This window comes from Myotis myotis, unplaced genomic scaffold (genome assembly GCF_014108235.1).
Source record: "Myotis myotis isolate mMyoMyo1 unplaced genomic scaffold, mMyoMyo1.p scaffold_m19_p_1, whole genome shotgun sequence".
In the NCBI taxonomy this organism is placed as follows: Eukaryota; Metazoa; Chordata; class Mammalia; order Chiroptera; family Vespertilionidae; genus Myotis; species Myotis myotis.
The window spans coordinates 138,101,226-138,115,460 of record NW_023416313.1 but is presented as its reverse complement, the minus strand read 5'-3'; the positions used below and the strand labels follow the sequence as shown (position 1 = coordinate 138,115,460).

At 45.0% G+C, this 14,235-nt stretch overlaps 1 protein-coding gene across 1 annotated transcript in view; it reads left to right on the top strand.

Moving 5' to 3' along the window:
* NPAS3 (neuronal PAS domain protein 3) overlaps nucleotides 1-14,235 on the top strand; it is a 460,871-nt gene that overhangs the window by 424,110 nt on the left and 22,526 nt on the right. The window contains exon 5 of the mRNA XM_036339527.1: nucleotides 10,663-10,856. Coding sequence (XP_036195420.1) covers nucleotides 10,663-10,856 — 194 coding nt within the window. The remainder of the gene's footprint in view (nucleotides 1-10,662; nucleotides 10,857-14,235) is intronic.

Sequence of the window (14,235 nt, the reverse complement as noted above, 5' to 3'; positions counted from 1 at the left end):
AAATCCTTCGGCTCCTGAGACAGCAGAGTTGTCCTTCTACAAGGACCAAGGTTTTTCCCATCTTCATGGATAATTGTCTTTAACCATCCTCTGCAACTAAGGAGGAGGGGTAGCTGACTCCCACACCCAGGAGATGTTCCTCTAGGTTTACTTTGTTATCAACATGCAATCACTTACTCTCCTGCAGACCTTCAGGTTGGGGGTTGAGGGGAGGAAGGCTGCCTCAATGTGTCTCGGGACCGCAGAGCGCTCTCTGGAATGGCTGTGTTCATGTGAGAAGCCCCCATCTCTGGCACACAGCTGTCGTCGGGCATGTGTTGCAGTTTCGAGAGTCTCTGTATAATTCTCTCACACACGAGAAACAAAGGCTCAGGAGACTAGAAATACTAGTTGTTAAACTAAAGAATTTAAGTAAAACACACACTCAACAACTGTGTTAAGCAAGGATAAAGAATGGAAACTATTTGATTTGTATTATATCTTTCTTAATAAGAGCTCATGGGTTCTGAAGAAAATATATAATACTAGAGGCCCATGCATGAAAATCCATGCACTCGAGGGGTCCCTCAGCTTGGCCTGTGCCTTCTCGCAGTTCGGGAACCCTCAGGAATTGTCCAACTGATGGCTTAGGCCCGCTCACCTCGGAGAGCAGGCCTAAGCCATTAGTCAGACATCCTTAGCGCTACTGTGGAGACAGGAGAGTCTCCTGCCACTGCTGCTGTGCTGGCCAGCCATGCTGAGCTATGCTCCCTCTGTGGAAGCGCACTGACCACCAGGGGGCAGCTCCTGCATTGAGCGTCTGCTCCCTGGTGGTCAGTGCACATCATAGCAACCAGTCGTTCCTGGCCGTTCCACTGTTAGGGTCAATTTGCATATTACCCTTTTAATATATACTAGTGGCCTAGTGCATGAAATTCATGCATGGGGGTGGGGAGGGGGGGAGGCTGTCCCTCAGCCCGTCCTGCACCCTCTCCAATCTGGGATCTCTCTTGCAATCTGGGACCCCTGGCTCCTAACCACTCACCTGCCTGCCTGCCTGATCACCACTAACCACTCTGCCTGCTGGCCTGCTCACCCCCAACTGCCCCCCACACCAGCCTTCTTGCCCCCAATTGCTCCCCCTTGCCGGCCTGATCACCCCCAACTGCCCCCCACTGCCGCCTGCTCACCAACTGCCGCCCCCCCCCCCACCACCACCAGCCTGATCACTCCCAACTATCCTCCCCTCTTGGCCTGATCACCCCTAACTGCCTCTGCCTTGGCCCCGCCACCATGGCTTTGTCCAGAAGGATGTCTGGAAGGTCTCCCAGGAAGGTCTCCCAGTCTAATTAGCATATTACCCTTTTATTAGTATAGAGGCCTGATGCACAAGTGGGGGCTGGCTGGTCTGCCCTCAAGGGGGTCCTGGATCAGAGTGGGGGTTCCCTTGGGGGGGGGGTCAGGGCAGGCCTGGGTGAGGGGCCTGGGGCAGTTTTCAGGCCGGCCACACCCCCATCAGGGTGGGGGTCCCCACTGGGGATGGTGCCAGCCTGGGTGAGGGGCTGGGGTGGTTTGCAGGCCAGCCATACCCCCATCGGGGTGGGGGTCTCTGCTGGGGGGCATAGCCACCCTGGGCAAGGGGCTGAGGGCTGTTTTCAGGCCGGCCACACACCCTTCAGGGTGGGGGTCCCTGCTGGGGGTGTGGCCAGCCTGGGCAAGGGGCTGAGGGCCATTTGGGGTGGTTTGCAGGCCAGCCAAGCCCCCAGCTTTGTCTGGAAGGATGACCGAAAGGTCTCCAGAAGGTCTCCCAGTCTAATTAGCATATTACTCTTTTATTAGTATAGATAATATGCTGTAGTATTTCTGGGGGTTGAGATGGGAGTAGGGAGCCAGTTTCTATTCCTTACCTGGCACATGGGATTGGTTCTAAATTCTTTTTTAAATGGTGTCAGGAGATACAACTGTAGTCTGTTATGTTAAGAACTTCCTCTTTACCCTCAAGACAGTGACCCTAAACCACAAGGGGCCTCTGGGACCCTGAGGGTGACACCCCCCTCCCCAATGAGTGATAGAGGAATGAAAAGTTGCCCTCCACAGAGGTACAGTGGTCTCTGTCCTTCTCTAGGAGACTTTAATAAAGTAACGGAATCAAGCAAAATTGGATTAGATGTGTATAGTTCAGCCTTCTTGCTTTGCCCCTTAACAATTTATCAAGGGGTTTCTACCCAGGCCCAGGGTCCTATTTTATTAAATGATATTTGAGGTGTTCCACTCTCTGAGAAAATGTGGCTTATATCTTTGCCATACATTTACATAATCTTGTTTAGGAAATCTCTCTAATTTAAACAATCCCAATTTTTTAAAAAAATCTTATCTTTGGTAGAAGAAAGACTATTTTCTCCAAAGGGAACAGGAAACAAATATGGAGTCCAGACACATTTTGAGAAGCTAAGGCTATAATTGTGGTTCTGTTTTTTTATGTTATGTATTTGAAGTGTGGTAACAGAGATGGATGAGAAGTAATTGTTATGTTTGGAGGATACAGTCATGTCAGAATAGAATGCTGTAGCTAATGTATTTTAAGTGCAGGTTTTAAAAATAATTTTTTATTTGTTTCCTTAGAAAATGTTTCTATATTAAAAAAAAAAAAAAACACCAAAAAAACAAAAACAGGGTGATAAATTACCAGCAATCTCTCAGCTCCTCACTGGAGCCATCAAATTAAGGGTTAACCTCCCAGGATTGCCCTGAATTAATCAGGAGCTAAGCCAGGGACTGGCTGGGCAGGGGGAGGGGATTGGCAGAGCTCGACCTCCCCCAGGAGGCTTGCAGCACCACAGTGCAGCCACTGTGGCATGGCCACCGAGAGAAAGGAGACCATTACACAAATAAAGGCGCTCTGACAGGGCTCCCAGGCGGCCCCCTCAGGCGGCCCTGTGCACAGAAAACACGCCCTGATCCCACATCAGTCCAGGGGCCAGGCTTATTGGCCAAGCTTCCAAAGAATGGAGACAATGGCTTGTGCTTTATGGGGTAGGGATTCTTTCAGTCCGGAGTGAAATGTAAATGTACGTTCATCTTTCTTTGCTCATTTAGGAGGCAGTCTGGGCTGAACTCCTACGTCATCTTTATCTATTCGTTCAGCTCTCTAAAGAGGACGCTGTAGGTGAAGGGCTATATGGCCGGCCCCTAAAGCAGACTTCAAGGATGGCTCTATATTGGCATCCAAAGCACTTGCAATGGTGAAATGCAGATTCCCAGGTCTCTGCCTCAATTTAAGTAACCTGAAATTGGCGGGAGGGGGCGGGACCTAATCCACCTTATCAATAAGCTCACCAGGTGATGCTTGTGCACGTTCAAATTTAAGAACCACTAACCCTAGAGTTGTTTTTGTTTAAAATAAATCCCTAATATCAGCCTTAAGTGTTTTAAGCTCTCCCATTAAAGAACAAAATATGTTTTCCCTCAGGTACCAGGCCCTTTTAGTTGTCTGTGTACTGGACAGCGTGAGTGGACTTCATCTACGAGAGGAGGAATGCCCAAATTCATGCGTGGGCGTGGGTCTGTTTTCCGACAGGACCTGAGTCTCTCAGTGGCAGTAGAGAGATTAGCCCCTGGCTTCCTTCCTGCCTCTGCCGTCCACAGAATGCCCTTCCCTACAGCCTCAGGTGGTCCATTTCCTGGAGTGCTCGCTGAGTCTTTCAGGAATCACGCCAAGCATTCAAACCAAATGGAAGGTCACAAATCCCTGGGAATTAACTATCTAAGTACAGTCCTTTTATCCGAAAGGACTGGCTTTGGCCAGGGTTCCTCTTCCTTAACTTTGGCCAGGAAGCTTCCCAGCACCCAGCCATCTCCACTAGCAGAGCAGGCCTCGCATTGAGCCCTCTGAGACCCTAAGACCCTTTCCTTTCTAGTTATTGCTGATCTTCTATCCATAAGTGCTGAATCCTGCTCCCATCAACCCAGCCCAATCCTGAAGATCCCTGACCTCAGGAAATGCTTAGGGGCCAACTCCAAGGAAGACTGCCACCACCTACATGGTCCTGAGCTGATAACCACCTTGAAGAGGTTTACACTGTCACACACTCCCTGCCAAGCCTCTTTCCCCCTGAATCTCACCTTTCCCCAATCTCACCTCTGCTTTTAGAAGCCAACTTTTCCCTCTTCGTCATTTTTTAATCCCCTGCTGCTAAAGTCCCAATGTGAATTATGACAAAGTCCCCTAGAGTACAGTTAGTTTCCAGAAGTAAAATCTGAGATTCCGGAAAGGAGAGGGAGGTGGTATTCTTCAGTTGTGAGCCCTCTTCTGCATCGTGCTTGCCTCTGTGGACAAGTACTTGGTCTCGGGTCTCTTTTTTTCCTAGGCCTTGTGCAAAGACCTAGGAGGCAGGAGGCAGACAGACAGGGACAGAGAGACCTGTTAGGGCAGATTCTCCAACCTATGACTCAATATGGTCTAAATCTCAGAAAACCCACTCCCTAAAAATTTGCATGAAGGAATTTGCATGAGGTGGATATTCTCAGGCTAGTTTAAATTAAGTTGTTACTCTATAGGCTAGATGTCGAAGCTCGGAAGACCTTGATAAGCCTTTATCTGTCAGCAGGTTATGGGCCACCTCAAAGCCCCCATCGCTTAGAAATAATTAGCTGGCTCTCCCTCCTGAACGAGCCATGTGATGATCTGTATGCTAAAGCAGACTTCTACTGGGGAATAAGAGAAAAAAGAGAAGAGTGCCAGAAGGAAGCTGAGGTTTTTAAGGTAAATTTAGATTCCCTTAAAGGACAAGTGAAAAATCTCTGAAGATGCTCTAAACGCAGGGAATCCATCGTTCTTTCATGCCTGCAGCATTTTTGTGCCCCTATTTGCTTAGCCCTATTCTCTCCTTTACATTATATGTGGAAAATAATGCACATAATACTTAGCACTTCTTTTTGATAAAGAAAACGTTTCATATTACTGAGATTTTTTTTCCTAAAAGATGGAGGGTAGCTTCCAGATGCATTTTTTTTTTATTTAACATGGACTTCCCTTCTTTAAGTATTGACAGAGGGGAGGCTTTAGCAAGGTCTTTGTGATGGGCTTGCTCATGAGGAGATATTAGTGGGACACATCTAAGTGTTTGTCACTAACAGACAACTGGAAGGAGCATGTGGCAGGAAGAGAAATATACATTTGTCCAAGAAACGTGGCTTGTTAACACTCCCACACTCATCTTGAACTCTGAGGACAGGGACTTACAGCCTCGTGCACATCAACTTGTAACAGAGAAGAAAAATAAAAGTCCAATGATGATTTCTTCAATGTGAGACTGATGAATAATGTTAATTTGGAGGTTTTTATTTAAAAAAAAAATGATGGAATTTCAGCTCAGAAATCCTGTGCATTCTGCCTCACTGGGGCTGGCATCTGGGCAGTGCTGTGTGCGGAGTTTAGAAAAATATGGGCTTTAGCATTTTTGTACAGCTCTCTATGATAAAGCAAGAACAATGAAAGGAAGCTCAGTGAGGATTGAGTTCTGATACAGAATTGAGCTCAGGGGCGAAGAATCCCTCAGTTTAGAAATCGATTTTGAAGAATGTGTGTAGATTAGATTTAAGACCAGACTAAGGTGAACCTTTAGAACATAGAGGCAGGTTTCACCTGGTATCGGCCAAAACAAAAGCATTGCTCCAACTCAGCGACGACCCATAAAAACCCCATTGTTTAATTCTTAAAGTGTACTTTGCATTTATTAATTTGCAGCTGTACTCAGACTCCCAACCCACCATGGAGTGAGGGCCATCCTAGTGAGCATTCGGTCACAGGATTCTCTAGAACTTACTGAAACCCTTGGTCTGATTGTCTGCTCCTTTGCCTGCACTTTGTATCTGAGGAAACCCTGCCCCAGCCAAAGGCCTTGCCAAGGCTACCGGAACCACGACTGAAAGCAAATGTTTCCCAATTCAGTGTTATTTCTACTCCACAATACTCCTTTCATTTTAAAGCTGCTATGTTATTTGTATAGGTTTAATGGCTCTTCACATAATATGTGTATTTGGGCTTATACATTTACATTCAAAATCATTTTCCATTCATTCACTGGACTTGATAAGGAATCCATCCCATTCTTTGGGATGTTGCCACTGGGATGGGCAACAAGCTTGGCATTTATATCAGAATGGAATTGTGGGTGGAGAAAAAGGGGACTTTAGAGCTTTGAGAAATGTTTATATTTCTTACAAAAGTAATTATAGAGCAAGACAACCTTAACTTAGAGTAAAACATAAGTTGCCTTGGGCTTCGGGTACTTACAGTAGGGGAAATGCCTTTAGTATTCTCTCATCTGTTTTCTTCATTAGTAATTCCACTGAATTCCCTGGTTTTAACTATCACCTCCAGAAAAAAAAAGAATCCAAAATTGTACTTTCAACTATCATTTCTTAAGTATGCAGCTCCTTTTTCCAACTATCCCCTGGACACGTTGTCTAGGACCCCCCTCCCCCGCCACCCACGCACTCCAGGCTCAAATACACAAGGTCCACAGGGAAATCTTTGTCTCCACACTGCTCATACCCACACACTGGTAGTTCCTGTATTACCAATTACCATTCTGTCTGTCATCATCATCATCATCATCATCATCCTTATCCTAGGAGACAGGCTCAACATCATGGTGCCAGCTCTTCTCACCAGCTCCCATGGCCAGTCTCTACTGCTTTACCTGTACCTGCCATTTGGGCCCAGCCCTGCCTCGTTACCTGTTGACACCCACTGCTCCTGTGCCAATAGGTTCCCTTTTATATTCTTTTTCTCTAGCTCTTCTCTCAATCTGAAAAGCCCTTTCACCATTCTATGACCATATCTTATGTCAACAATGTACTCAAATGCCAGTTTCACATATCCTTCCTGATCCATTCACGCAAAAGTATTACTGGCTACCCTGAATTGCCAAAGACCTTATCCTTTACCTTTCTTATGGAGCATTGCTTGTTACTTAATAAAAGTAGTACTTGTTGAGCATATATTGTGTATCAGCCATATATATACATAAGAACTTTATATACATTTGCATTGAATCCTCTCAGCAGCCCTATAAGACCTAAAGGGCCTCTACCCCAGAGGTCCCTGTTTAATTGGCTTTGGGTACAGTTGAACATGGGGACTTTTAAGACTCCCTGGTGATTCCACTGTGTGACAGATTGAGAACCACTGGTGTAACTCCGAACCCATTAGCCACCTATTCTCCTGTAGGACGTATCACATTTGGAGCTTTAAAACAAATGCTGGACTCCAGCCCAGTCCCAACAAACTTGAATCCCTGGGGGAGCCTGGGAATCCACGTGTTAGCAAAGCTTCACAGATGATTCTGCCACATAACCAAAATGGAGAACTATTCTCTCGCTCAGTCACTGTGTCATCTCCCAATGTGGCTAGACTACAGGTGATTACATATGTCTACTCCACTTTGTAGTCCATAAACTCTTTGAGGAAAGGTTTACATTTGATTCATCTTGGTCTATTCCCTGGCACATAGCAATATCCTTTGTACATAATATGTTTCAGAAACTTAAAAATAAAATAAAATAAAATAAATGCCCTTTGCTGATCTTATTATGAAAACAATGAACACCTTTATGGAATACTTATCCTCTTCATGGGACTAGGTTTTAATCTCTACTATGCCAGCCTAGGAATGAAGCAAGTCATTGCAGTGCTCTGAGCATCGCAGCTGCGTGGCTGTGTGGTGTCAGAGCCAGGGCTGGAACCCAGATGCCTTCCTCTGCATCTCCTGCCTTAAATGCAACTGCCAAGTGAAACAACAGTCTACGTGTTTGGATAGATGCTGTCACACATGTTTCTACAATTTGAACATAACCTGTCACATGGGGCAGGAGGGAAACTGTTGGCATCATGAAATAGATTTGGAAAAACATATCAATTTAAGACCAAAAAGCTAATTATGTGACCTAACATACTCAGTCCCATCCTCCCTCACCCCCAGGTGCGCATATGAACAAACCCACCCTCTCATTGTTCTTTGACATTTCTTGACAACTATTTAATTACTACATCAGTAAGTTTCTTAGTTTTCTTTTTCTTCTCCTTAGTTTGTGCTATTTCTCAGACTTTTCAAATAACCTGAGCTTCTGGTTATAAGTGAAGTCTATTTAAAGGTTTATATACAGATTACCAAAGGCAGTAAATTGTCATGTTCCCTTCAATATGAATATGCACATCAAATGTATACGGGGAGAAAGGGGAAATGACACACAAGACCTAGAAACCGGATTTAGGCTCTTTTTTGCCATTTCCAAGTCAGGTAACTCTACACAGGGAATGAACTTTCCAGAATCTCTTTCCTCACCTAAAAAAATGGAAGGGAAAAGGACCTAAAATAGACCCTCCAAAATTTTCTTCCAGATATTATTATTTTAGAGGGTCATAAACTTTCATAATTCATTACCAGGCTTTTGGTCAAGATTAAATTAATAATTGCTTCTTATCCTTATTATCTAGTTGATATTTTTAAAGGCGAATAGAATCATAGTGAAATTTGCAGACTTCTTTACAATTTAGAGAGTGTTCCCCTCCATTATCTCCTTTGGTTTTTGTAACATAACTGCAGACTAGTAATTATGCCCATTTCACAGAAAATGAAATTCAGATGCAGAGAATTGACCCGCCCAGGGTAATGAAATGAGAAAATGGCAAATCTAGATGTGACTGGACCCAACTGTGATCCCCAGCGACACCTGGATGGCCACCGGCAAAGCTGGAGATGGAGGCCCGGGAGATCTGACATGCAGACAGCTCAGCCCAGTAGCCTGTCTGTCTCCCAAAATGTTTTCTAGCCCAGACACCTATAAATCACTTTCAAATAGAATACCAAGCAGGGATTTATTTAGCATATCATTTCTGGGTGTGTGTTTTCCTGCGCATTTATAGATCTGTGTTTTTCCAAGCTGAGTGTTCCTGATAGTGCAAGACAGATAATGATAAATGAGCATCTATGTGAGCCTGGCTGGGAGGAGGACCAGGAACTGTTGACACCCCTCCTGTGAAGTTAATCCCATTTCTTTTAGCTGTTTCTTTATTAGTTAATGAGGTCTGGCAAAAAAAAAAAAATGTGTCTGTGATGGTGTGTTAGCATCCTTGCCTCTAGGTACATTTTCAAGTATTCATAAAGTAGCTCGTCCGACCAAAGCCTAAAGCAAAGGTGCATTAAGTATGAATTTAGTTAACTTCAAATGCGGGTGGTCAAAAAACTGCTCCTGAAATAACCTAAATAATCCTCCTCATTGGTGTTTCCAGATGGGCGGCTCTGGGTGCAATGTGAAGGGGGACAGGGAAGAGGGAGGGCGCAGAACAGCCAGGACTCGCAGGGCAGCCGGAAGCTTTTATCCTGCCCCTGGCTGACAGCTGTGTGGCTGACTTTGGGAAACTGAATAACTTAAGGGAAACAAAAACAAAATGAGAAAGGAATTACCAGTCAAGCCCCTGGGAAGGAGAGCAGACACTAGATCTTAGTGCTCCTGGGAGGCCAGAGACCGCTTTCCACCTCGGTTCCTTATGGCCAAGAGGGAAAAGGAAAATCTCGAAAGGGATGCACTTGGAAAGGCAAGCCAACTGTGAAGCTTGGTTAGCTGCTACCCTGAGCTCCGGGTCCAGTGCATCGTAGCGATGACCTCCACCACCAGGCTCTAGAAGGCCACACTGCACACTGACACTGCGGCAGAGTCCTAGGGGCACAGCGAGCGCGCGCACACACACACACACACACACACACACAGCATTCACCCTCTCCACACACACACCCAACTTCCATCATTCCAAAGCACAGCCACATAAATCCTTCCCACTTTCCATCCTTTCATGATTTTGTTTCCCCAAAACATTATTTAATGAAGTTAACATCGTGGCTCTCCTACATACAGTTTATAAGCAAAGGAACTTTTTCAAGAGATGCCTTCTGTTTGGTTCTAGCAGCCTGGGCTACCTGGTGTGTATTTGGGCTAATAAACTGCAAATCATAGCCCAACATTCTCCTTCCTGTTTCTGCATCAGTGACCAAAAGGAGCCTCCTAATTGGTGGGAGTCTTCCCAACCCTTCGTCAGGAGTATGGGCACGGCAGCAAATCGCAGTGTTACTGGTTATTCAATGTTGCCTATGAATATCTGTGCACAAAGGGGTGCATTCATGTCATTCCCACTGAGTCTTTCATTCATGGAGTCTTTGGCCTTTTGCGATATCAACCCCAAATGAAGGAAAGCTGAGCCACACTTCTGAAAGGAGTTGGCCACGTAATCCCACTCGGTGTGGATTTGGAGAGAAACAGACATCACCCATTAACAAGGGCTGGTCATGCAAATGTCTCCTTCACAGCTCAGTGCTCAACTTTCTGGTCATTTTAGCTGGTTTACGAACTTCCTCTAAATGTAAAAAAAAAAAAGTGCCTGAAAAATATCAACAGCATAGCATAATAATAATAATGCTGCATTGGAACATGCTCAGAGTATAATATTTCTCTATTATCGCCTGCCTTGAGGACACGGAAGGCACTTCGAGAGCCATTATGATTACAAAAGGTACAAGCTAATATTGGCTGTGCCAGATGTAATTTTGCATTTCTCTCAAAAGAAACACTGTTACGTCCCAGCTGTAAACATGACTGTGTCCTGTACTCGCTGTTCCGTTACAGGTGATCCACATAACAGGTCGGCTACGACTTCGGGTGTCGCTGTCCCACGGGAGGACCATCCCCAGCCAGATCATGGGTCTTGTGGTCGTGGCGCATGCCTTGCCTCCCCCTACAATCAATGAAGTCAGAATCGACTGCCATATGTTCGTCACTCGAGTAAATATGGACCTCAATATCATTTACTGTGAAAATAGGTACTTGGTTTTTGTTTCTGTTTGCCCTGCTGTGTGTTGCACATGGGTGAGGGTTGGTGTTTTCAGAAGGCTTCAGGATTTTACTCTCCCAATGAGGCTCATTATAAATCCTGATCTTATTTCTAATGGATGCTTGGACTGGCACCAAACATGATTTTTATTTTAAATTTCCATTGCTGCCCTGATTTGCATTAGGGATAACAATGGAATGAATTGGGATACCCAGACATCCATGTGCTATAAGTAAGGCCCATTTTGCCCAAAAAATCCAAGGAGAGAGCAAGACTGAGACATTATTGGGGAAATGATGCAGTAAATGGGTGCTCAGGAGTGATGCCTCAGCCAGACCCTGCTCCTGACTCCTGCAGGGCCCAGCCTCATGATGGTCCATGTTCACGCAGGCAGGCATTAAGCGCATTGCCTTAATCAGCTCAGGCTGCTATAACAAATCACCATAGCCCAGCGGCCTAAACAACAGACAGGTATTTCTCACAGATCTGGAGGTTGGGAAGTCCAAGGTCCAGGTGCAGGCTGCTTAGATTCCTGGTGAGAGCCCTCTTCCTGGCTTATAGACAGCTGTCTTCTGCTGTCCTCATGCAGGGAGACAGAGCTGTGGGCTCTTCTCTGTATAAGGACTCAAATTCCATCACAGGGGCTCTATCCTCATGAACTCATCTAACCCTCATCTAAATCAAAGGTCCTACCTCCTACTACCATCACATTGAGGGGAAGGGCTGTAATATATGAATTTGGGGGGGGAGACACAAACATTTAGTCCACACAACACATATACAGAACCAATGACAATCAGAGCCCCCTAGAGGAAAAAAGGACCAAGATATTGAACCTGATATAGGTCATCAGACTGGTCTAGGCTTTCTACACATGTATTAAATAAAATTTGTAATTCTCACTTTCATAAATTAAAAAATAAGATGACTCATTGTGTGAATAACTTGCCAGTCCTTCCTCAGGATTGAGCTTTTATAAAAGGATTTCTTGGCCTTTGGTTAAAAGTTCACTTTTTCCATTAAGCACAAAGCGAGGGACAAGGAAATGGGACAATGCCCCTTCAGACCTTTCACCTAGAAGTCACCAGCCCTCAGACTAATGTAAAGAGGAGAGGTTGATGGGATGTGGGGAGCAGGGAATGGAGCAGTGCAGGGGCTGCTAAGGGAGCTGTGGTGATGCTGTCCCTCCCCCGTGCTATGGGAAGAATTACAGTCAGTTTTGAGAAGATGCTTTTGTGGCTCAGTGTTGTCGGCCATGGATACAGTATATGCTCACTGAGCCCTGTGAGTGCCTATGGAGGAAAAATGAAAAAGCAGAACGGCCAAGTGGCTTGGTAATTGACCTCCTCATGGCCGAGCCAAGAGGCAGGCAGACAGATGCGTTCAGTCTGTTGGGAAGTGAAAGGTGTTATAGCTGAGTTAGAAACGCCTACCATTTTCAGTCAGGATTTGATTCAGAGAAAAGAATTCACCAATGGGAGACATACCCGCCTGCCTCTTAATGTTCGGTGGGGTAGAAGATATCACGAAACTGGCGCTATTATTTAATAAGTAACTAAATCTATGTTTTAAGCTTTTGGTGGCATTTAGTAAAAATTGTATCATCATGACTGTATAGGTGGCTCTATCTAAGGTATTCTGGAATGGCCACAGGAAATCGGGAAGGACATTTAGCCAAATGATTGCCTAGAGTTGGCAAGTAATAATAAAGATGACTAGCATTGATTGAACACTTACTACACACTTGGCAATGTGCAGCACACATTATAAGGGTTGGGCAAAAGTAGGTTTATAGTTGTGAGTACATGAAACACAGTTTATTCTTGTATTATTCTTTAATAATTACTGTATTATTTTCCATCTGAACAACTGTAAGCCTACTTTTGCCCCACCCTGTATGCACCATCTAAGTCAAGTTTCTAGACTGTTCTGTGAGGCAGGTCTTGCCATTGTCTCAATCCCCCAGGTGATTTCAGGTGAAAGAGAAAGGTTAAGTGACTTACCTGAGGCCAAGAGTTAAACCCAAATCTGACGGACTCAGAAACCTCTCACTTAGCAACATCCTGTGGGGCCTCCCTGCATTCCCTGTCTCTTATTTTTCCTCGGAAGTCAGGCCAGATGGTAAGGAACTGGTCATAATAACTGCCTAGGTGGACCTTTCACACATGTGCACCCACGAAAAACAGCCACAGCCCATAGAGCTATTTATGCTGGTTTAAAATGTAGAATGCTGGAGACCCAGGAGGCAGAAAGTCAAAGGATGAGCTATGGTATTGCTTCTTTGAAAACATAGGTCAACTCCCTTGATTTAGGTTACCAACAGCAATTCCTAAAAAAGGGGGGGGTGGGGGGGTGGGGAGTCTTGTCTTATTTCCCTAACATTTACCCAGTGACTGTCCTATCCCAAAACTAGCACTTAATTTTCATGAGATCACAGACTAATTCTTTTGACATGCTCCACAGAACCAAGTGCCTTATGGTGCCACTCTAGTAATTGAGATTACATTCTGTAACCACTTTAAGCTATTTTTTTCTTCCCATTTAAATAAAGTTTTCTACAACCCCTTATTAGCCAATACAATACAGCATTATTTCCTAACTGAAGATGATAGTAATTATTAAAAAGACCTATGTGGAGGTAATTGTATATTTGACCTACGGGAGAAGCACACAGACAGCTGCCTTCTGCTATTGCATCTTGTATTCTGATGCAAATGTGTGTCCGGTGCAATGCTATGTTCATTTCATTCATTCAACCCCTCACCAGCCTCTTGGCTATTTTACAGATGAGGGAACGGAGGCTCAGATACAAGCTGCCAGGGGACCTGGTTCTCACAGAGGTCATCAGACTGTCCTGGGGCTTCCACTACATATAGGTCGCTGAACACTGAGCTGGTCACATTCACCTCAGTAGCAGGCTCTGGTACCAAGAAGTGGTTCCATTGTTTGGAAGGATTTCATTCAAATAAAAAATAAACTAAAGAAATGTCTTCCCTAAAGAATGAAGTGGATTTTTTCCTGGGTTTGTTGTTTAATTAGGGAATTGCTAACTAGAAACTAAAGCCAATCCCTGACTCTACAGACCATTCCCCCCGCCCCCCAGCCCCCGTTCCCCAGGGTTCCCCGGGACAGCCTCCGGCAAAGCTGACATCTAATGCTTTCAGAGGAGCTGGCAAACTTCAGAAACACCAATGAGGGCCTTTTAATGACATCCTTGTTCCCTCATTTGCAGAAAGGGGGTGTAAAGAGTGCGGGGAAGCAGCTAATGGTTTCAGGAAAACACCGACTAATCTGTTTTGTACCAGAAAACAGAGGAATCCTGAGGAAATACTCCTTTTTATCACCCCATTTAGTCTTATCTTGCCAAG